The following is a 22023-nucleotide window of genomic DNA, read 5'->3' as shown; positions in this document are numbered from 1 at the left end:
TTTTGGAATGATACACAGAGATTACAAAAAGCAGCAGGAAATATAATAAATAAAATTGTTATAAACAGTCCTGTCAGTTGTAATAATTTTACATACAAGTCAATCACGACATTTGTACTTTCTCCTTATTTTGCATGTCATTATTTTGCACATAACATTTTTATATAGATATATAGTTATATTTCTTTAAAAATTTATCGATAAATGCAACAGACAATAATTATTTTTCTTAACGATAACTTTTGCGGAGAATGTGAAATTTTTTCTGGAATGTTTTCAAAGTATATAGACTATATAAAATACTTGAACACATTGAGAAGTTTACATTTCATGCTTCTATGGCGGTTAATCGGGTTTTCCTTTCCCGTTGGATGGCATAACGTGAATGTCGTTGTAGTCCCGCGCAATATCGATGTACTGAAAATTTATAACTATAAATATAAAGAGGAATCTCTTCTTTTGATACATTGATACAATACATGTACAAGAACAGATATAAAAATCAAAAACTAAACATAAGCCAACAATAAAGCGAAAAATGTATATAAGTTAACAAAATACGCATACATTATGTATGTTATACATGTAATTTCAAATATTTTACCTTTCTAGGAACGAAAAATTCCAAGACTTGTAATATTATATAGCACAGGGACACCACAAGTAAATAGGCCAATACACCACTTTGCAATTGACTCGCTAATTGTTGTCCTAGATTTCTTTTCGCTTCACGCTTCACCAAATTATATACTATCTCAGTACGTTTCGTGATGTTGAACCAATTGTAATATAAGCCTATTCTCCTGTGCATCTCGAAGGGACATTTGATATCACCTCTTTTGTAATCAGCTATAGCCATCTCCAACCCTTCGATTAACGCTGATACAGTGGGTTCGACGAGATAAATTAGATCCGGTGGCAAAACTTCTGGAATCCCTCCGACTTTCGTCGATACTACTTGCAAACTGCAAAACAATATTAATCATATTCGTCGCTCGCGATAAAATTCTGTTGGCATAAAGAAGAATAGAATGAGAAAATTATTGGAAAAACTCAGAGTTAAAAAAGAATAAATAAGATGAATGTTTCATAAACTAAATGTAATAAGAAAAGAAGAAAGGAATGTTTACCCGCAAGAAGCTGCTTCTACAATAGCCATGCAATAAGCCTCTGTCAAACTCGTGTTAAGAAAGATGTGACCTTTGTTTAAAACGTGTTTGACTTGAGAATGTTCCAGACTGCCCAGCAAAGTGACTCGATGCTGTAGCAGATTTCTCTCCCTTACTTCCTCTATCAACCACCTTTTCGGTCCATCCCCGCCGATTAGAAATTGTACATTTTTGTGACGTAAACAAATCTCAGGTATTATATGGGCTAGAAGGTCGACGCCCTTCCTATACACTAATCGCGATACTATTACTATGGTAACTGAAATTGACAGTTACATAATAATTAGAGAATAATACGTTTCTAATGTAATGTGTAAAACAGAATCTCGAGTTATTAAGCTTACTAAAATCGTTGCTCCGTTTACTGATGTCAGGCGTAAACAGCGCGGTGTCAACGGCATTTGGAATAACGGATACTTTCTCCTTTTTCACTTTGGCTCGTAATACTGTATTCTCTTTTCCGATATGAGACACACATATGCAATGATCACAATCGACTAACGATATTTCGAGAAATTTGTTTGTCAGAATAGCTGACGCGTCCGCAAAACCGAAAAGCGAATGATCTGTGAAAACTGTCTGCAAATATAGCGTTAGTAGCTATCTTTGAAAGCTTGCTACTTTACTACAGTCACCAAAACTTACTTTTAATCCCATTAATCTACCGATCAACATTCCCTCGTGTGCTAAAGCAGAGAATGCAGAATGTCCATGTATAATCTGTATCTCTTCTCTTAGAAAAATGTACCTAATAAGTGGGAGAGAGCATATCATCGTTGGAAGAACGCACTGATTGTAGAAAACCTTGACTGGAATGTAATATACCTTAAATAAAACGAACGTGAAAGTTACAATAGATCAAAACAAGGACAATTAATGGAACAAGAAAAATATAAGGCACATACTTTCAATCCATTTGTCATGTATCGCACGCCTACTCTTTTTCCGTAAGAGTGCGTGAGTATTACTACTTTGTGTCCGTGTTCCAACAGACATTGGGACAAATTGAAGATGTGCTCCTCGACGCCGCCCATATTCGGATAAAAGAAATCCGAGACCATACTGAAAAAAATTAATATACATTAGTTGTCACAAATTTAAAATGTATTTTTATAAATAACGCAGAACTAATAAAATTATAGCATGTGTCTTATTTATATTATTTATACATCGTAAAGATATCACATATCTCCAATTACCATATTTTATGTCTTACACCACTCATATTCATGCCCACACATGATTCATACTGACTTAATCTGGCGATTGGAAGTTCGCGATGATGCAAACTCCCGTTTGACAGCTCTCTCTCCATCTCATTATTATCTAATTATAGTCGGTTTATTTTCGCGTATCGCGTTAATCATATTATACATTTTTAATTTAATTTAATTCTGATTAGACTCGCTAATAATGATAACAGAGGCATTTCGCGGCGTTCTTAACGAGAAGCATTCTAACCCCCTCGACACAAGGGACACTCGGATTTAATTCGCGGGAGATCCGATGCATCAAATACGACAAAAGCATCCAATTTTTCTTCAGAGCATTTTTATGATAAATCAGGATCGTCTTCAATATTATATATTTTTACTATAAATTCATCAGATGTGTGTATGTACAGGAATGACAATGACAATGCAATTGTAAAATCGAGATTATTTAATTAATTGCCACACGTGCCTTTGCATGACTTTCCCTATCGAGGTTTTTTTTAAAGCGCGTTCCATTTGTCGCTTTTGAAAGATTCGAAGCGATAAATTGGCCATTCAGCGGACTCAACCGCTAAGTAGCAATTGAATATGATTGGTTTCTACTTTCAGGTCCGACCAATCAGCGTCGAGTTACATCGGAAAATCTAGGAATGTTGCCCAACTGTTGAGTCCGCTGAATGTGGCCATTGCTCAATCGGAGCAAAGAAATTCTTATTCTCCTCGTCCTGATTGGATGATCAAATTGGATCGTCCTGATTGGATGATCAAATTGGATTCGAAATTTCACAGCGTCAAACGGAAAATTAAAAATATTTTTAATGCGTAAAAAAATGCTCTTGAGCCTGCTAGTGATCTAAAAATCCCTATAGTGATAAAAAAATCGAGATTTATATATTAGATAATGGTAGTATTATTTTAGATTTACAATTGAGAGAGATATGTCATTTTCTTCATTAAATTAAATCGACAGTTAAAAATTAAAATTTTCGCGCTTATTTGTTGCCGCCATCATTGGCTGCATTCAGCGGTTGGGCAACATTACTAGATTTCCGATGTAACTCGACGCTGATTGGTCGGACCTAAATGTAGAAACCAATCATATTCGCCACTTAGCGGTTGAGTCCGCTGAATGCGGCCATTGTCTGCGCAAGCGCAAAGAAAGCGTCTTCAAGAATATGACAGAAAGATATGGTAGACGCGTGGTTTGTGTTTATGAAATTGAATTAAATTGATATTTTAATAATATGCCGATTCTGGATAAAAGAAAAGGAGATGATATCTTGGCATTGGTCCCTGCTTCGAAAAGAACCAAGAATGAAATCGTTTTCAGCAGCAGAGAAAAGGCGGTTGTGCAAAGCGTAAGTTATAACCTTGCATTTTGCGTAATTTTCAACAACGTTTTAGCATTAATCCAAGAAAGCAGAGTGTTGTGTTATAATTTTTTTTCTAGAATATGTAAAATTTATATGATAAAATTTTCCAGGGTCCACCGCGAACATCCTCCTTAATGTCGATGATAATGTTGCTCGAGGGACACCAAGGAGATATCTTTTCTTTGGAATTTCATCCGGAAGGACAGTATCTGGCATCCACGGGATTCGATCGACAAATCTGTACGTTTTATCGAATCGAACCGCTCGTTAACTCAATAAATTCCGCTTGCTTTGTTTAATAAGGGAGCTTTCCAGCAACGACACACAGCGACACAGCATATCATTTTATCTTCTTTCAATATCAGTAAACAACAAAGATAGAATGATATTCTGTCGCTCTGTGTTGTTGTTGAAAAGCTCCCAAAATGATTGTTCATTTGCAGTCATCTGGAATGTTTACGGAGAATGCGAGAATATTGGCATCATGACTGGACACAGTGGTGCTGTGATGGAATTACACTTCAGTCCAGATGGCAATCACTTGTACACAGCTAGCACAGACATGACACTGGGTTTGTGGGACATAGTAGCTGGAACACGGATCAAAAAGTTGAAGGGCCATACTTCGTTTGTAAATTCTGTGTCAGGTGCGCGAAGAGGACCCACGCTACTCTGCTCGGGTAGTGATGATAGTACGATACGTATTTGGGATCCCAGGAAGCGGGGTCAGTGCCACACATTAAACAATACATATCAGGTATCGTATTTATATCTTAATAATTATATTATAGTGAATATGGATAACAAATATAATACAATTATATGTATAAAAAAAATTTTGTCAATACAATTATAGGTAACTGCGGTAACGTTTAACGATACGGCGGAGCAAGTAATCAGCGGCGGTATCGATAATGATGTAAAGGTATGGGATCTTCGAAAAAATGCGGTGCTTTACAAATTGAAAGGACACACCGATACCATTACTGGATTGAGTCTCAGTCCCGACGGATCTTATATACTTTCCAACGCTATGGATAACACGCTGAAGATATGGGATGTACGACCGTTTGCACCTTATGAACGCTGCGTAAAAATACTGTCCGGACATCAGCATAACTTTGAAAAGGTACGTTTTTTTTTCTAATATAATAAAAGAAGAAAACCATTTATACTATAAATGTCAATAAATCGATCGAAATTATCACATTTTTAGAATCTTCTGAGATGTGCTTGGTCACCGGATGGCAGCAAAGTCTCGGCTGGCTCCTCGGATCGATTTCATTATATTTGGGATACCACAAGTCGTAGAATATTATACAAATTGCCGGGACACAACGGATCTGTGAATGACATTGATTTCCATCCAAAAGAACCTATAGGTATGAGATAATTTATAAGTTTTATTTTTATACAGGGGGGAAAAATTTTCGTAAGAAAATGTATAAAATATGTAGAGAAAAATCGCCCGCTTACTTCGAGAATTAGATTTAAATTTGAATTTAAAAATTTAAATTAAAAATTTTAATTTTAATTTTAAATTTAAATTTTTAAATTCAAAATTTTAATTTAAATTTGAATTTAAAAATTTAAAAGTTCAAATTTAAATTCAAATTTAAAAATTCAAATTTAAATTTAAAAATTCAAATTTGAATTCAAATTTAAATTTAAAAATTCAAATTTAAATTTAAAATTTAAATTTTTAAATTTAAAAATTCAAATTTAAATTTAAATTTAAAATTTAAATATTTAAAAATTTAAATATAAAAAAAATTTAAATACAAAAAAATTTAAATATAAAAAAATTTAAATATAAAAAAATTTAAATATAAAAAAATTTTTAAAAGAGGGATGCCAAGTGAAGTATAAATTACGATTTTTTAAACATAAAAGTGGGTATAACTCGGAAACGACTTATTTCCGAACATATGTTTATATAACTTTTTTTCCTTCTTTTTGGATTCGGAATCACTTCTTGAAGTACTGCGAGCGATTTTCCGGATACACCCTGTGTATTTTAATCAATTTACATATACATATAATATGACAATTGTATTTCTTTCAGTGTGCTCGGGATCTAGCGACAAGCAAATATATATGGGCGAGATTGAAACTTAATAATACTAGAATTATTGGTTACTAAATTGCAATCCTTTCCTCGCTTATAGTTTTTTTTTTTTTTAGTACACGTCCTATTTTATCTGAAATGAAGAATTTGCTTTAATATATATAAGTGTATAAACGGATATGTACTGTATATGCGACGTTCACACCTGAAGCAGTGGTCATATTTTTTCGCGCATGTGCAGTAATATAAAGGTATTTAATAAGTAATGTACTTGTCCGATAAAGGTATAAAACCAATCATGAATTTGGAAAAGAATAGAAAGTGTAAATCATTGATTAATAATACAATTCATAGAGAACTATAGCAAAGTTTACTAATTTTTTATAGCCAATTAGTTACATAGATATATAGGTTTCAACATTTATAAGACAAGATTATATAGATCTACATTTGTTATAAGATGACACTAAGTGCAGAAGAGGTAATGTTTTTTAGCACGAATACAAAAATTACAATTATAAACGCATATATGGTATTATATGGTAAGTAAAATTTAAGCTTTCTCTTTTCATCTCTATTAATACAAATGAAGAAAAGACCTTAAAAAGATCGCGTACATATATGTTTTAAAAGCATCGTAAATATCGCGCTAATTCGAAAATATCTGGGCGACATCTCTGATCCCGCGAGATACGCGCGCGTGCGCTCGGTAGGCAAAGACGTATCACAAAATTGCACATACGTGATATGCATGCAGGGCGATTGTGTTGGTGATTAATCAAAGGCCATTCGCGAAAATGGCCGATGGACGCGAGTCACAGTTGTTTTCCTCCAAGAGCCTGTACGAATTGTGCGTGTCCGCGGTAGCGGACAGGTTTCGCAGTTACAAGCCGCATCTCGCCGATCTGCCCAAAAACGTGCGATTCGATCTCTACTATCAGGTAAACGTCAAGCTGTCAGCGCGACAGCGACAGCACCGACCCACCGTACGTCCAGTATGTATATACAACATCGTCATCGCGCGCGCGATGCGATTTGTTTTTGCGCGCTCCTCGCCTTCCTCGAGGAGACGACGATTGCTTGCCTCCGAAATATCCGCGTCGCGTGTGTTCGTCTACGCTGGTGGTCGACGCGCGATCACTTGGCGTTCGCGTGACGAATCGACCTCGAGCTCTCAGCTGTTGAGTTTGATTTGACGTTTGAAAGACGCGTTTGCCTTTAGAAGGACGCGTCTTCTCCGAAAACGAGAAATGCCGTTTTATCTAATCGGTTGACCGATCGATTCGTTCTCTCCCTTGTTATCTCTGATGGGTTCGATTTGTGTTTCAGTTGTACAGAGAGAGGAGATTATGCATATTGGGGGCGGAATTGAGCGATCTGGAGACTTTCTCCAAGATGCTCAAGGTCACCAATCGTCGAATACATCTTCTACAAATTTTTCAGGTGATTTTGATCGTACCAGAGTACTGACTTTTCAGAATGATTGCTATCTGTCATGTTTTTTTTTTTAATTTTTTAAAGACGTCTCATGCTTATGTTTTTCCGATTAAAGGCTCCGATGTATCATGGAATAAGGGTAGGAAAAAATTTGGCCGTCAGTTACAACATGCACTGTTTTCAAGTAAGGGAGAATCCTACTGCACAGGATAAGACTATAAATCTAGGTTTGAGATTGGGTGGATTTCTCAGCGATGCTGGCTGGTATTCAGAAAGTGAAGAAGTACTGTCGGCGTGCAAGGAATTGTGTATTGCCAATAATCAAACTCCTGAGGATTGGTGTAGAACATTAGATTGTTGTCACAAGTAAGAGAGAATTAATCTGTTACATATGATATATATATGTTATAATCTGTTGCATATGATATATATATATATATATATATATATATATATATTATATATATGTTATATTAGTATATTATATAATGTTTATAATAATATAAATTTATATTTAGAATATATTTAAAATAATTTTTACAATTATATAACAATTATCATTGATTTTTTATCTAGATTGTTACATGCACAAGCAGCATATTGTGCTTTTGATGGAGCTGCGGAAACTCATCAACTTGCCATAGAAATGATAGAACAATTAAAAAATGCGCAGTACAATAACAGTAATCATGCTGCGCTCTTTGCAGAATTCAGTGTATTATTCTTCATTCGCAGTGAATATGATCAAGCTTATAGGTACATTTTTAATTCAGTATTTCGTTATTGCCTAATTTTTTCCTTTTTGACACATTTTATTGACAACTATTTTTTTTTTTAGGTGGAGCATAGAAGCGTTGAAGCACTTAAAACCATCGCTTCCTGCACGAGTCATCATCGATGTTTTAAGACAAGCGGCAAAGTCATGCGTAGTGAAACGCGAATTCCAGAAGGCTGGTTTACTGATCAGAGAAGCTGTATATCTCGCCAGAGAGATATTCGATACGGACCATCCAAAGTATAGCGACGTTCTCATCGATTATGGATTCTACTTACTAAATTACGATAGCATCATTAATAGTGTATCCGTCTACAAGGTATTTATTTCTGAATACATCTTTCATATAAATCTTCGTAATCGGAAATTTCTAAAAAAAACATCTTCCCCTTCTTCCAGACTGCGTTAGATATTAGAAGAGCGATTTTCGGCAAGACTAATCTCCATGTCGCTTTGGCGCACGAAGATTTAGCTTATGCTCTCTATGTATACGAATATAGTTCTGGAAAGTTTGATGAAGCAAGGTAGTATTTAATTAAAATTATTGTTTAATTTACATGTTAATTTACACTTAATAATGCAATACTTAATTTTATTCAATTTTAATTCATAGTGATCATGCTGGAATAGCTATAGATATTATGGAAAAACTTTTGCCCCCCTATCATTTGATGCTCGCGAGTGCTAAACGAGTGAAAGCACTTATTCTCGAAGAAATCGCTATAGATAATGCATCTACGCCATTATCCGAACAAAATTTGTTACTCAAATCCGAGTGTCTTCATTTATCTGCTTTACATTTAGCCAAAACTGCATTTGGCGAGAGAAATGTACAAACGGCAAAGCATTACGGAAACCTGGGACGTTTGTATCAAAGTATGAGAAAGTTTGAGGTATTTTGATAATATTTAATATTTTTATTAAAAAATATAAAAACATGCAGATATGTGCATGTATATTTAATTATTTTGTGTTCAATAATGCTGTAGGAAGCAGAAGCAATGCATCTGAAAGCAATTCGTATCAAAGAAGAATTATTAGGTCCTGAAGATTATGAAGTAGGTTTGAGCATAGGACATTTAGCTTCGTTGTATAATTTCCATATGAACCGGTACAGAGATGCCGAAAAACTTTATTATCGTAGCATTGCAATCAGTAAGTATATACAATTTAAATCTTAAATAAACTTTTAAATTAAAAATGCAAAATGCTGTATGTTATATTTTATGTGAAACATCATGTTTTGATCCATAGGTTTAAAGTTATTCGGAAAAAGTTACAGTGGCTTAGAATACGATTATCGAGGACTCTTACACGTGTATAATAAATTAGATGAATATGAGAAAATATTGGAATACACAGATACGTTAAATCATTGGAAAGAACTTAGAGACAAACACGCTCAATCTGAAGATCCACCGATCGATGTACAGAAACGTCCACAACCGATCGCAAACATAATCAATGTGTTCTTTTCTATGTGATATATCAATAAGTGTGTCTAATTCAAATCTTATGTCATTGTACGTCATCGAGCGAGTTGTTGGTCTTTGTTGCGTTTACAAGACATTGGGCCAAAGTAGAAATTATATAACTCACATTAGGGAGATTAATCACCGATCTGGTCGTACGATTAAATTAACTGTCTGTCTTGTGTCGATATTTTATAATACACATGCATATAGTCGATATCGCATTATTGACACGATATTAAATTTAATTGATACAACATTGAAAAATTGTTAATTTATGTAAATTTGTTTGTATAAATTATTTGTATTAATGATGATCGCGATGTGGATCTTATTTTATGAATTTAATTATTTTTGGCTTCATTAGATTCAATGTTTATCTATGTTTATTTCGATGTATTGAAGATGTTTGTGCATCAAAATATGTACATCCTTTTTAAATATTTTATATATATATTTATATCATTTTAATATAAAATTTTCAATCTCTATTATAATCTTATTCATATGTTTTTATGTATATGTACAGGGAGTTCCATGAAAATCTGACGGACTTACACAATTGAAATGGTTTGAGATGTAGGGAAAAAAAAATTATATAAAATTATATATTTTTAGTTACTCCTACTTTATGCACTATTATATGCACTATTATATGCGTACCTGAAAAGTGCAATTTCATCTTTTTCTTAAATGGAATGTTTTTTTAAATGTTTTAATGCAATTTTTCGTTATGTATCAAAAAATATTGAGATTTTAATTTTATAACTTAGTTATTTTAACATTGCAAAATATTTATCTTTTAGAAGTTGATCTTCAAACAAACGTTCTTCAATCTGGATTTAAAAATTTATTCGATTCTTAGATTATCTATTAACTTTTTAAGAATTATAAGAATTATAAAATTTGTTAACATGCCTAAATTTGTTTCAATTTATTTGTAATAATAAATTCTTGTTAAGAAATTTAATTTTTAAATAAAATAATTCAATAAGATTACTCTAAGAAACTATTGAATAGTAAATTAATAATGTAGTAAAAAAAATTAATATAAGATGTTGAAAATCAAGGAGCTAGCTTTGTGTTAATTTTCTACACACATGAATAAGATTATAAGATAGATTGAAAAATTTATATAAAATTGATATACTTATATGCGTGCGTGCGTGTGTGTGTGTGTGCATATATTAAATTGTGTGCATATCTTAAATTTGCTATTTTTGTTGATAATTCTATTTTTAAAGTTTTTTTACTCAGGTTTTTCATATAAAATATCTTTTTTTTTGTTACAATCGCTTATAGAACGCATTTATAATTTGTTTAACTCATTGGTTATTTCAAGAATAATTGTAAACTTTCATGCATTGCATAAATTTTAAATAATAATGATAATTAACACATATATGCGCTTGTGTTAATTGTAACATGTAATTAAAAAAAATAAGTATTAAATTCTCTTAAAATTCTTGATAAATAATTTGATGAACGAATGTTATGTTTGTAATGTTACTTCGTGTATAATTTGATATATGAATTTAAAAATACACATTCTATATACATATACATCCTATAATTTTTGTATCAAACATATTTTTTGTTCCTAAATATTATAAGAAATTGAAATAAAAATTACATGCGCGTGTTTCCCGAATTGTATAAAAATATCTTGAAATGTGAAGAAGTCCCCTCTCGAGTTTACGTCAATTAATATCTACAAATACTTTTACAGATTTATATTATGTTGAAAATTCATTCAGATACTTTAGAGGTGTATGTATTGAACATTGCGTAAAACTTTTATATAATTAGATAGGGCATAATATAAAGATGCTCCGAGATCATCTTCGAGTTTAATCAATGATTCAATATACATATAAGGGCTTAAAAGGCGCAGTTATTAGTAATCTGCTTAGCACTATATAAATTCAGATTACTTTCTCAATGTTACGCGCCTCAGGCTTTTACTTATATGTTGTTAGTAATTATAATTAGAGTTAGCAATGTGTGACTCGATTATTTGATGCAAGAAAAAACAAATGTACGAATAAAAATTACGAGAGTACGAATAAATATACCAGAAAATTTTTTTCTATAAATGGTTAAAAAAATAATTCTATAAAATATATGAGAATAAAATGAAAACATTGTATCAAATATATCATGTATGATATAAATTATATAGTTATTACTTACCAATATTGTTTGCTGTATTAATATAAGTTTCTTCGCGTAATACATTTTTTTGCATTGATTAGCAGTTTGATGTAACATTTAACATAAAATAATTCTTTGTAAAAGAATAGACCGAATTTTATCAAATAGCACAATCTGCACATTCATTGGATTTTGATGTTTTTCACATAATTATGAAGGAAAATTATACAATACTATCTCAAAAAATGAAGATGATTGAGACTTTGTATTAAAAATTTTACGTTCTTTTAACATTTATTATTAACACTTGACGTCTCTCTCTATTAATTTTTTTATCAACTTATTAGAAACGATTCTAAGATTTTGGCGATTGTTAATATAAGTAACTCTGCATATATTATTTTCATAATATTTTTCAATCTATTAATCTTTCATTACAAGTTTTATGATGAGTTTCTATTTTCAAAGAGAATTGCTTAGGTTTCTTATATAAAACATATTTCTTCTATACTTGTTTACCGAATGCATATATAATTTGTTTAATTCATTATTCACTTCAAAAGATTACAATGTTTGTAGATTCTTATGCACATCTTTAAATAATGAATATACACATCTGTGTTAATGACAATATAATAAAAAGATATTAAAGCTTGAAACTCTCGATGAACAATTTGATGAGCAAATATTTTTTTGTCATTTTAAGTGTTACTTTTTTACTTTATGTATCTAAAATTTAAAAATACCCTATATACATCATATATCTTGTTATATATATCAAACATTATGCTCTCTTAAACATAATAATAAATATGATTAATTAAAAACTATGGACGCGCGCGCGTCCTTAGATTAAAGATATCTCGAAAAAAAGATTTTTCCGAGTTGCACAAAAAATTACCTACTAGTATTTTTCTTAAACTTGAATTATATCAATCTTGAAAATTCCTAGGCACATTTGGTACATGTCAAGCAACAAGACAATTTGCCTATTAAATTTATAATTAGACAAAGTTGATAAAAGTTTTCTGTTGTTCGATAACAACAATAAGATTAAGTTCTCACAGCATCTATATTGTTGCTAGTAAAATTATTTAATTAGTTAAAAATTATAAAATAATAAATTAAGTAATTTGTAAATACTGATTTGCAATTATTATTTCATCAATCATTAAATTCAATCAAACATTCCATTTTAACGATTATAAAATCATAAATTTTATTGTTACATTAAAAGAAGAAAAACGAATAATAAAAATAAAGATATTAAAAATTACGTAAAAAACCAGAATTTTTTACACGAAAATTTTAAAAAATGTGAAATGAAGAATAAAACATAATTATCTATTTTGAAAAGAGACGTGCCAAGTATACAAATATCTCTGAGATACTTAGAATTGAAATAAATACAAACTAATGTAATATATAAATATTCACGATATTTTTCTGGATAACTCACATACATTCAAAAGCTTTAATTTGTTTAAATTACAGTAACTATTTAGTACATAACTTTTTATATTTACACGATATTTCTTGTATCACTTCGGTTCTCAGGTAATAGGAATTTTTATCTAAACCTCATATTTTTGTTATGAATCTTTCTAATTCTCTACAAAAGCAAAAAAAAGTTATTGTTAGGTATTTAAATAATCGCTATATTTTTTAAATATATCAATTTCAATGAATGCTAAATTACCAGACTGATATTGCACGTCTCGTTGAATTTCGTTAAAATCCCGTAGTTTCAGAACATTTAATCAGGTGTATGCGGAGCTTCTTGACTGAAATATGGTGCGGTATCTTGCACTAATAAAGTATGACAAACATCACAGACTCTGGATGGTCTTTGTTGCGGCCCGCTGTTCACGACGTGCGAGAGGCAAGAATGACAAAATATATGGCCACAGTGACGGCAATGTATCTACGGATGGCGTTAAATTTTCTCAATTCTGTTATAAAAATTAAGCGACATCTAATTTTTATAATTTACCTTTTTTCTGGTGACTGAAAATGTTATATGACAAGTAGGACATTCTTCAACATCCTCTTCATGTTGCCATCTTACTTCGCTACCTGCCTGTCTAATCCTTTCCAGTTGTACCTATGTGTGATTGTCAATATATTATATTACTTATAGTTGCAGTCTCTCTCTTTCTCTATTTTACACATATAATACAGTTGTAAAGAGTTTGAAATAAGGAATAGCTTATTACAACTCTTTATCAATTTTGAATGCCTCTTATTTCTTTGTTTACATTTCTTGTTTACCTGCAATGACTGTGATAATCTCACAAAATCTTTTTGCACAGCCTCACTAGTATCCAATTCTTGCTGCAGACTCTTAACTCTCTGTTGTAGTTCAGTTACAGCCGATTCTGCATCTTTCTTCTCTTTCTCAACTTCCTGTAGCTGTTTTTCAAGCTGATCAAGTTTCTTTTCTCTATCAGCAAGTATACGATGATCTCTTATATATTTATCTAATTGCACTCTATAAATCATTCAAAATAAAATATTATATTGATTATAATGATGATTGTATAATATTAAGTGATTGTAGTCAATACTTTTATTGTCATTCAACAGACAATCTTACCTTAATCCACTTATTTCATTTTTTAACATAGAATTATCTTGTTCTTTAACTCTACTCTCTTGCTCCATTTGTTCTCTCAGAAGAGTAACTTCATATCGCAGTGTTTCTTCCTTCTCTTGTGCCACTTCTTGAGCTACTTTAGCTGTAATTAAATCTTCACGCATTCTTAAAAGGCTAAATTGTAATTCCTCAACAGTATTTGGCATGTTGATACTTTCACTTTGGAGCTGTTGCGAATGTTTGCTTTGTTTACCTACCAGATTCTCATTTTCTGCTTGAAGTCTGCAAATATGTGATGAGATTTTGAATAAAGCTCTATCAATAGTATCCACTTATTTTCATAAATCTTAATTTATAAAAATAAGTGTATACTATTGATTCATAAAATATTACTAAAGAATTAAATTTATCATAAAGAAATTATCTTACGCAGTGAGATGTCTCTGTACTTCTTCTCTACCTCGTGTCAATTTACAAAGCTCCTCTGATACACTCCTCTGAACTTGTTCGAAAGTTTTCTTTAACTCTAATAAATTTTGTTGCGTCGTCTGCGAGGTAACCGTGAGCTCTGCAACTTTGATTTTATGCTCCTCCTTCTTCTCATTCCACTTTCCCTCCATTTCTTTTCGAAATTCGACTTCCTTAGCTAAGTCCTCCTTTTGAGCTTGTAACATACGTTGAGAATCTAACAACTGTTTCTCCAAATTCTTGGCAGTCGCTTCTACTTTGACTAATTGTGCTTCATAATTTACACACATATCACATGATGGCTCAAAGGAACCAGATTCCTGTTGCCGTTTTTTCAATAAAATTTCTTTAGACTTTTGCAGTTCGTCGTCGGTTGACCTTAATTTTTCTTTTAAAGCTTTTATTTCTTCTTCAAGTGGTACAACCAACGAACGTAAAACTTCTGCATCTTCTTGTGCCTGTAAAATCATACAATTTTTATTTATTTTAATGTAACGTAAATATTATTTCTAAAAATGTAAGTGATAATGTTGATATTTAATGCAATGTATTTCTTTATATATGTGAATTTGATTATATGAAGAGTTTAATGTGTTTCATGCTGTTTTAGATTTACGTACATATTTTTTTACCTTCCGCATGCTTTCTTCTAAATTATCAGGACCTAGAGATAAAGAATCCGCACCTAACTGTGAAGCCACTTTTCTAGCTAATGTTTTAGTTACTGTAGATAATGAGATTTGTGGTCCATCTGTTGGCGGATCGCGCGGTAATTGTGTTTTCAATAGCATATTTTCGTCTTGAAGCTTGGAAAGAGCTATTTGTAACTTAGATACTTCGCTGACAAGTTGCTTCCTTGAACAAGAAGACTCTTCCACTGTTTCATGTATAACTTGTTGTAGAGATGCTATCTCTTCTTCAGCTTTTCTCTTCTCTACTAATATATCATTTTGTATTTTAAGATCTGCAACGACTAGTTGACTTTTAGTTTCATCCAGTTCATTTTTTAGTCTCTGATTCTCCTTTTGCAAGCTCATATTCTCCTCTAATCTTCGTTTTAATTCCTCTACAAAATTTATGGGTTGTTATACAACTCTTGGCATTTAATTATTGCAAAATTATTTGTCTAGTATTTAAGTTGTACAAATATTATATACCTTCTTTCTGAAGGAACAATTCCTTCATCTTAGCCCTTTGTACATTAAATTCCTCCCGCATTTTAATATTTTCCGATTCCAATCTATTAATCTTCATCCGTAGATCCTCTAAATCATAACAGATAATACTTTTAATAAAAAGTTGTGTCTTAAAAGGTTTGATTATTAACAAACAAATAATAATATTGAGAAATCTTTATCATATTAATACAGTCCCTTCTTATCGCATATCAAACGCGATTTACCGCTTTGTCTTTACACTTTTTTTTTGTACATGAACGAACCATTGATACCATTGATTAGAACAATCTATAAACAACGGGACAAACAAATCCAAACAAAAGCAATCGCGTGACCTACCATCCCCGTTCGCTTGGACCGTTTGATCCTGGTCCTGGTGCTCCATCGTTCGATCACTCAGCACCGAGTAAACGCAATCTTGTCAGGATAGGTCACTGCCGCGAATTCGTCGAGAAGCATATCTCGGAACTCCGCCAGGATGACTGGTGATCCTTCAACGACGGCGCCGACATGCCGCTGAGGAACCGGATTCGTCGAGAATTCTACTGGCTCATTAGCGACCTTGTTAAGTTACCGAGCAGACTGATTAATGCCAAGACGTAGCGGAGTCTTGGAATTACGTGTCGAATTTGCGCGTGCGAGAAAATCGCGAAGCAAAATCAACCTCGCCTGATTTGACGATTCGTTCCAGCGATGTATCACACGAAGTGATTATACCGCTTATAATCGGTAGATTTGCTCCTTTCAAGTTGCACTTTCGCTATTCATGATTCTCCGTCCTTTCCCCTCACAAAGCGTGAATACAGTATACTCGTCTTCCTTTGCACACGAAAGACGTGAGAAAGTGCAGAATGGATCTCGCCATTATTCGTCGATTAATATCGATCGTTCGAATCGATTCTTGCTATACAGTGCCAAATAATTACGCATCATTCATAAGTTTGACATTTGGTTTCTTCTTTTTTAAAGATCTATCTTTAATTTTATCTACTTTATTTTATGTAAGTGACAATATAATTATATAAACTGGACTATCTAGAACACTTGCCAAAATTAATTAAACAATTATATCACGAAACTGTGATATAATATTCTTTAAATCGGATAAGAGAGATTCATGCATAGTCCATATTAGATACTGCGCATTAAAAAAATTTGACTGGAATTGGACCAATCAGAATAAAAAATACTAAAATCTCTTTGTTCTTATTGGTCAAATTTCAATCTGAAGATTGACCAATCAGAGCAAAGCTATTTATAAACCGGCTATTCTAATTGGTCAATTCGAGACCGTCCCGTTTGATCACGTTGTAATTGACCACAGCCAATTACATCGACCCTAGGATAACCAGCAACGATTGACCAATCAGAGAGTCCTATTTTGAATTGACCAATAGGCAACGTAATCAATCGGATGCCACCCGATGGAATTGGACCAATCAGAACAAAAAGTACTAAAATCTCTTTGTCTTAATTGGTCAAATTTCAACCTGAAGATTGACCAATCAGAGCAAAGCTATTTATAAATCAGCTATTCTGATTCGTCAATTCCAACCGCAATCTATAGTGTAAGAAAGGCTTACATGACTTAACAATCGGTTATCAAGATTGTATTCTTGTAAATAATTATTGGCCACATTCAGCGGATATAATCGCTAAATAGTAATTGAATATGATTGGTTTCTACTTTTAAGTCCGACCAATCAGCGTAAAATTACGTCAGAAAATCTAGTAATGTTGCCAACTGTTGAGCTGTTGAATGTGGCTTATTGTGTCACGTCACATCAACAACATTAAAGTTGAGGCAAATATTTTTAATCAACAGTAGTACATGTTATAACAAGAAAAGCATGATTCAATGCTATAGCCGGTATTCATAGTCCGTTTTTATTTCAAGACCGTTTTAAGTAATGTCTTAAGGTATTAACTCGGCTCTGTGATTGGTTTAATAATTTAAGATTGTACTTAAGATTATCTTAAATATAAGCACAGATTGTGATTATCAGCTTATCTGTGTTTTTTGCTCCAATCTGTGCCGCTCCCCACTATGCCTAAACAAAGGCTTGCTCTCCAGGTTCCAGTATAGAGTTTGGCAGTATTCCCGACATGGCGTAACCAATCAGATATCTCTCCTTGCATTCCAGATCCTTCCCTCCTTCTTTTCCTTCCTTTTAGAAAATATTCTCCAATAGTTCTAATTTTTTCTTATTCCACGTGCTGTGTTTGGCTATACAACATCTTATATATATATGTGGGTATATTCTCGTCTATCATATATATATATATATATATATATATATATATATATATATATATATATCGTACTATTATATTATTTTGCACTTTATATAGATAAGATTACGAGTTTCCGATATCTTCCAATGTCAAGATAATCACATTTCATTGTTGTTATATTATTTTATACATTTAATACATATATTTTTATAAAATGTTTTTTTTCTTTTCTTTTATGAAAATTTAAATTGTAATTGTACAATTTTTTAAAAATAAGTTCGATTATCTTGCTTTGGGAAAAATATTTTTTATTGACTTTTCGAATTTTTTTATTGATTTAAAAAAATAATTTAAATAATAGTAATGGAGATAAATTCCACGTGTAAATCACAGTCCCATTTTTTTTTCAAATGAGAATATTCAAATTTGTACGATTTTCGAACACTCTATATATACAGCCGAGTATATAATAGCCGAATATATAATATAATTGTTGTTCGTACGTAAAATATATGGACATTTAATTTTTTTCCGGGAAAAACGCTGTGATGCGACAGCTACGACCGACGATATATTTCGGCAGCGTTTCGCGTTTCGAAATTGAATCGTCAAATTGAAACGTTAATGCGCATCGTCACATCTAATTATTCAAGTAGATCGTTCGATGTTGACGAGATCTAAATTCGACGACTCGGATCTCGAATGTAGATATATACGATCTTATAATGGCGATATAATCAACGCGCGCCGATTTTCCTGAGTCACGACTCGAAATTTCTTGAAATTTTCGTGAATTTTTCGCAAATCTTTCGCGAGTTTAAATATTCTACTAATGCACCTGCTCGTCGTTTTCTAGCGACGATGCTTGATGCTCGCTGAATTGTCAAGTCTAGCGCATGCAGGTGAGAGAAAATGCATCGTGTGTATTTACGTCGTATTGCGCGATTTCGCTCAATTCGATTGCAAAAATTATTTCGATTGTAACAAGACGAATGGATTCAAGATTTAATTTATTTTTAAGGGACAATATTTTTGTTTGTACAAACACTATGAGTACATTGTGGAAACCTTGGCAACCCCTCACGACAGAATCGACAGCTCCCGCTATAATGAAGAGTCTAGATAACAGTTTAGATGACTTTGATAAGTTGCCTGAATTTAATCCCAAGCTATTTCTTGTAGACAAAAATCCTCTGATGAGCTCTTGCACGATGTGTCGTAATAATAATGACAAGAGTTTCTTGCTGTTGGATGGACACCAGAATCTACAAGTCTCTGATGCTGAAGAGTTCCTGAAAAAATTGAATTGTGTCAAAGAGAACACTAAAGTGAAAGTGGTTTCGATATTTGGAAAAACAGGTGATGGCAAAAGCCACAGTATGAACCATGTATTTTTCAAGGGCGAGGAGGTATTTCAAACATCAAACGAGCAGGATTGTTGTACATTAGGCGTTTGGGCGGCGTTTGATCCAATTTTGAATGTTATTTGCTTAGATACAGAAGGTATATATGTCTTATGTATTATTATTCAGGCATAAACTTAATCTTCTGTATTAAATTCAACAAACGTTGTTTACATTTAGGTGTTACAAACTGTGAAAACAAGCATACAGGATTGTTACTCAATGTACTTGCAATATCTGATATTGTGATTTATGGAATCTACTCGGAAAGATTAAATAGAGACTTGTTCAAATTTCTGGGTGCCGCATCCCATGCTTACAGTTATCACTTCAAAGCTGCTTTACAAACGATAAGCCAACAAGAGGGAATTTCTAACTCGCTAGGCACACTTGGACCAAGTATTATAGTGCTGCATGAAACTAGACACACCATACCTTTGACCAACAGTACATATTGCTACTCTCTCAAAATTACAGTAATTTCAAACTGAGAATTTTATAAATATAATTTGTGTCATCATTTATAATATAATATATCTATCATTTTCTTTGTAGATGGATCAGAAACTGCAGAAGATGTCTTGAAAGCTAAATTTGCACAAATGAACCTTGAAATTGACGCCTTCAACTCTATTAAATATGTTGGGCTGCAGATGATAAACAATACAACAAATTATGAACAACTGCGATCCGCGATCGAAGCCGAATTGAAAAATACAACGGTCCGTTCAGCCAGAAAGCCGCAACTAGTATATAGTATGCTTAAAAATTTGAATGATCAATTTTCTAGTGAAATAGAAAATTTGTCCAATACTTTATTTCCATACCAGTACTTTACTTGCTCTGTTAAGTGTCTGAGTTGTGGTAATGGATGCAACAATAGTATGGGACACCTTCGTGAAGGAAAATCACACAGTAGTAATGCCAGGTTGATTTTCTCAGATACTAGTGTTTTGTTTTGTTATGTTTAATTACTATATAATTATATTAATTTTGATGTTTGTAATAGGTGCAAATTCCAATGTCAGTATGAAAATTCGATATACATATGCAAGAGATGTTATAGGAATGGGAATGAAGTTGAAGTAACTCGACAGTATGAAGAGGAAGAGCAATATAGCTGGTATAGCTTAGCGAAAAGTGCCTGGTCGGGATATATTATAAATTGTCCACATTGTGGAGAAATATATAGAAGCAGACAATATTGGTATGGCAATAACTCGGAGGATATTGCTATACGCAAAAGAATCACACATGTGTGGAATTTGGTAAATATCGAAAAAGGATTTTTATATTTTTGATATTTATCTTTCAAAATAATCTCTTATCTTCTTTTTCAGCCAAATCGTTCTATAATATCGCCAAATACCGCGCAACGGGTTATCGATAGCGTTTCATACCTCACCGAAGCGGTTGCCAATGTTTCTCTACAGCCTACAAAAGCGCTGAAAGCCTGGGCCGCGGATCAAGTGGCACCGTCATATTGGCGGCCAAACAGCGAGATAAAATATTGCCACCAGTGCAGAAACTTGTTTGGTCCGACAGACGATAAACATCATTGTCGCGATTGCGGAGAAGGTTTCTGCGCGCACTGTTCGTCAAAGACGAAGTGCGTGCCCAACAGAAATTGGTTGTCGCCCGTTCGAGTCTGCGACAAGTGCTATGAGAAGGAAACTAATTCCAGTGACGATTCCCTCGAGCCTCCTGTAGATGATGTTGGCGTGCGAAAGGTCACGGAACACGTAGTGTCAACGCTCAATGTCGTCGGAACTGTCTTGAATTATTCCAAATGTAAGTAAAAAATGTTTTATTTATATCTGAATAATATGTATTTACATAATTCTTTTCACATTATGGAATAAACTGATAAATTTTTTTCATCTATATAGCGTTTATTAAAGATTCCGTTCGACCATCTTATTGGATACCTGATTCGGAGGTTGTCAGTTGCTGCGTATGCGACCGAAAGTTTTCCGATACGCTTCTTTTACATCACTGTAGGGCTTGCGGACGCGGGGTGTGTCAAGAATGTTCGCAACATCGTAAACCTGTACCTCACAGAGGCTGGGAACATCCCGTTAGGGTGTGCAATGCTTGCGTCTGAAATTGACTGAAAGTATACTTCTTAGAGGATAAAATCCCAAAATATAGATCTCACAATCGGAAAAACTCTTGAGATTTGCGAAATGAAATAAACGCTTATTTCATATACATAATCGCTTTTGTAATATGTACAAAAGCTATGTATTGAATTAATTATTGAATGCATCTTAAATTTATTTGACTAAATATTTACAATCAGCCATAGATTTTTGGACACATCTTTTTGACATGTAATAAAAATTTGATTTTTTTATATAAACATTTCTTTAACACCTTGATTTGAAACATTAAGTATTTTTACCTGATATATAATATACAAATTATTTTAGTTTTTTTAATATTAAATATTATATAAAATTTTTTCTGAAAGAATAGTTG

At 32.6% G+C, this 22023-nt stretch overlaps 5 protein-coding genes across 7 annotated transcripts; 3 read left to right on the top strand and 2 right to left on the bottom strand.

Moving 5' to 3' along the window:
* Positions 1 to 204: 204 nt before the first annotated feature.
* LOC105253118 (N-acetylglucosaminyl-phosphatidylinositol biosynthetic protein) lies at positions 205 to 2858 on the bottom strand. Its single transcript, XM_011260935.3, has 7 exons — positions 2369 to 2858; positions 2075 to 2231; positions 1815 to 1994; positions 1514 to 1748; positions 1131 to 1428; positions 605 to 965; positions 205 to 417 (listed from the first exon to the last, which is right to left on the bottom strand). The coding sequence occupies exons 1-7, from the start codon at positions 2482 to 2484 to the stop codon at positions 346 to 348; spliced, it is 1419 nt and encodes a 472-aa protein (XP_011259237.1). The 5' UTR covers positions 2485 to 2858; the 3' UTR covers positions 205 to 345.
* A 769-nt stretch (positions 2859 to 3627) lies between these two features.
* Positions 3628 to 6199, top strand: LOC105253119 (U5 small nuclear ribonucleoprotein 40 kDa protein). Its single transcript, XM_011260936.3, has 6 exons — positions 3628 to 3741; positions 3867 to 3996; positions 4200 to 4513; positions 4613 to 4885; positions 4973 to 5138; positions 5822 to 6199. The coding sequence occupies exons 1-6, from the start codon at positions 3628 to 3630 to the stop codon at positions 5872 to 5874; spliced, it is 1050 nt and encodes a 349-aa protein (XP_011259238.1). The 3' UTR covers positions 5875 to 6199.
* A 327-nt stretch (positions 6200 to 6526) lies between these two features.
* On the top strand, positions 6527 to 9788 carry LOC105253120 (amyloid protein-binding protein 2). The gene is made up of 9 exons (XM_011260938.3): positions 6527 to 6765; positions 7154 to 7267; positions 7377 to 7627; positions 7838 to 8017; positions 8100 to 8355; positions 8436 to 8560; positions 8650 to 8929; positions 9026 to 9191; positions 9291 to 9788. The coding sequence occupies exons 1-9, from the start codon at positions 6622 to 6624 to the stop codon at positions 9518 to 9520; spliced, it is 1746 nt and encodes a 581-aa protein (XP_011259240.1). The 5' UTR covers positions 6527 to 6621; the 3' UTR covers positions 9521 to 9788.
* Positions 9789 to 13103: 3315 nt separating this feature from the next.
* On the bottom strand, positions 13104 to 16777 carry LOC105253121 (rab GTPase-binding effector protein 1). Of its 2 annotated transcripts, none has more exons than XM_011260939.3 (9): positions 16244 to 16777; positions 15884 to 15991; positions 15347 to 15792; positions 14688 to 15184; positions 14259 to 14540; positions 13934 to 14153; positions 13656 to 13766; positions 13362 to 13586; positions 13104 to 13274 (listed from the first exon to the last, which is right to left on the bottom strand). In XM_011260939.3, the coding sequence occupies exons 1-8, from the start codon at positions 16287 to 16289 to the stop codon at positions 13419 to 13421; spliced, it is 1878 nt and encodes a 625-aa protein (XP_011259241.1). In that variant the 5' UTR covers positions 16290 to 16777; the 3' UTR covers positions 13104 to 13274; positions 13362 to 13418. The 2 variants fall into 2 exon arrangements, with proteins under 2 accessions (XP_011259241.1, XP_011259242.1); XM_011260940.3 differs by having other exon boundaries at positions 15359 to 15792; positions 16244 to 16776.
* A 1218-nt stretch (positions 16778 to 17995) lies between these two features.
* Positions 17996 to 21681, top strand: LOC105253122 (zinc finger FYVE domain-containing protein 1). Of its 2 annotated transcripts, none has more exons than XM_011260942.3 (7): positions 17996 to 18155; positions 19322 to 19642; positions 19723 to 19989; positions 20098 to 20470; positions 20552 to 20810; positions 20883 to 21333; positions 21432 to 21681. In XM_011260942.3, exons 2-7 carry the CDS (start codon positions 19336 to 19338, stop codon positions 21644 to 21646), a joined length of 1872 nt encoding a protein of 623 aa, XP_011259244.1. In that variant the 5' UTR covers positions 17996 to 18155; positions 19322 to 19335; the 3' UTR covers positions 21647 to 21681. The 2 variants fall into 2 exon arrangements, with proteins under 2 accessions (XP_011259244.1, XP_011259243.1); XM_011260941.3 differs by lacking the exon at positions 17996 to 18155 and adding an exon at positions 18644 to 19041 and having other exon boundaries at positions 19161 to 19642.
* The last annotated feature ends 342 nt before the right edge of the window (positions 21682 to 22023 follow it).

This window comes from Camponotus floridanus, unplaced genomic scaffold (assembly GCF_003227725.1).
Source record: "Camponotus floridanus strain SB8 unplaced genomic scaffold, Cflo_v7.5 scaffold7, whole genome shotgun sequence".
NCBI lineage: Eukaryota > Metazoa > Arthropoda > Insecta > Hymenoptera > Formicidae > Camponotus > Camponotus floridanus.
The sequence above is the reverse complement of the archived record's forward strand: the minus strand, read 5'-3'. Positions and strand labels throughout refer to the sequence as shown.

Excerpts from the sequence above, each read along its gene's own strand:
- LOC105253122 (XM_011260941.3), top strand. The coding sequence starts at position 19,189 with ATGAGTACATTGTGGAAACCTTGGCAACCCCTCACGACAGAATCGACA. Across the intron at positions 20,471-20,551 it reads TCACACAGTAGTAATGCCAG|GTGCAAATTCCAATGTCAGT; the intron begins GTTGATTTTCTC and ends TGTTTGTAATAG. Across the intron at positions 20,811-20,882 it reads TCACACATGTGTGGAATTTG|CCAAATCGTTCTATAATATC; the intron begins GTAAATATCGAA and ends CTTCTTTTTCAG.
- LOC105253121 (XM_011260939.3), bottom strand. The coding sequence starts at position 16,289 with ATGGAGCACCAGGACCAGGATCAAACGGTCCAAGCGAACGGGGATG. Across the intron at positions 15,992-16,243 it reads GGTCCAAGCGAACGGGGATG|AGGATCTACGGATGAAGATT; the intron begins GTAGGTCACGCG and ends GTTATGATTTAG. Across the intron at positions 13,767-13,933 it reads GATTATCACAGTCATTGCAG|GTACAACTGGAAAGGATTAG; the intron begins GTAAACAAGAAA and ends AATCACACATAG.
- LOC105253120 (XM_011260938.3), top strand. The coding sequence starts at position 6,622 with ATGGCCGATGGACGCGAGTCACAGTTGTTTTCCTCCAAGAGCCTGTAC. Across the intron at positions 8,930-9,025 it reads AAAGTATGAGAAAGTTTGAG|GAAGCAGAAGCAATGCATCT; the intron begins GTATTTTGATAA and ends ATAATGCTGTAG. Across the intron at positions 9,192-9,290 it reads TTATCGTAGCATTGCAATCA|GTTTAAAGTTATTCGGAAAA; the intron begins GTAAGTATATAC and ends TTTGATCCATAG.
- LOC105253119 (XM_011260936.3), top strand. The coding sequence starts at position 3,628 with ATGCCGATTCTGGATAAAAGAAAAGGAGATGATATCTTGGCATTGGTC. Across the intron at positions 3,997-4,199 it reads GGGATTCGATCGACAAATCT|TCATCTGGAATGTTTACGGA; the intron begins GTACGTTTTATC and ends GTTCATTTGCAG. Across the intron at positions 4,886-4,972 it reads ATCAGCATAACTTTGAAAAG|AATCTTCTGAGATGTGCTTG; the intron begins GTACGTTTTTTT and ends TCACATTTTTAG.
- LOC105253118 (XM_011260935.3), bottom strand. The coding sequence starts at position 2,484 with ATGGAGAGAGAGCTGTCAAACGGGAGTTTGCATCATCGCGAACTTCCA. Across the intron at positions 1,995-2,074 it reads ACATGACAAATGGATTGAAA|GTATATTACATTCCAGTCAA; the intron begins GTATGTGCCTTA and ends GTTTTATTTAAG. Across the intron at positions 966-1,130 it reads GTAGAAGCAGCTTCTTGCGG|TTTGCAAGTAGTATCGACGA; the intron begins GTAAACATTCCT and ends ATTGTTTTGCAG.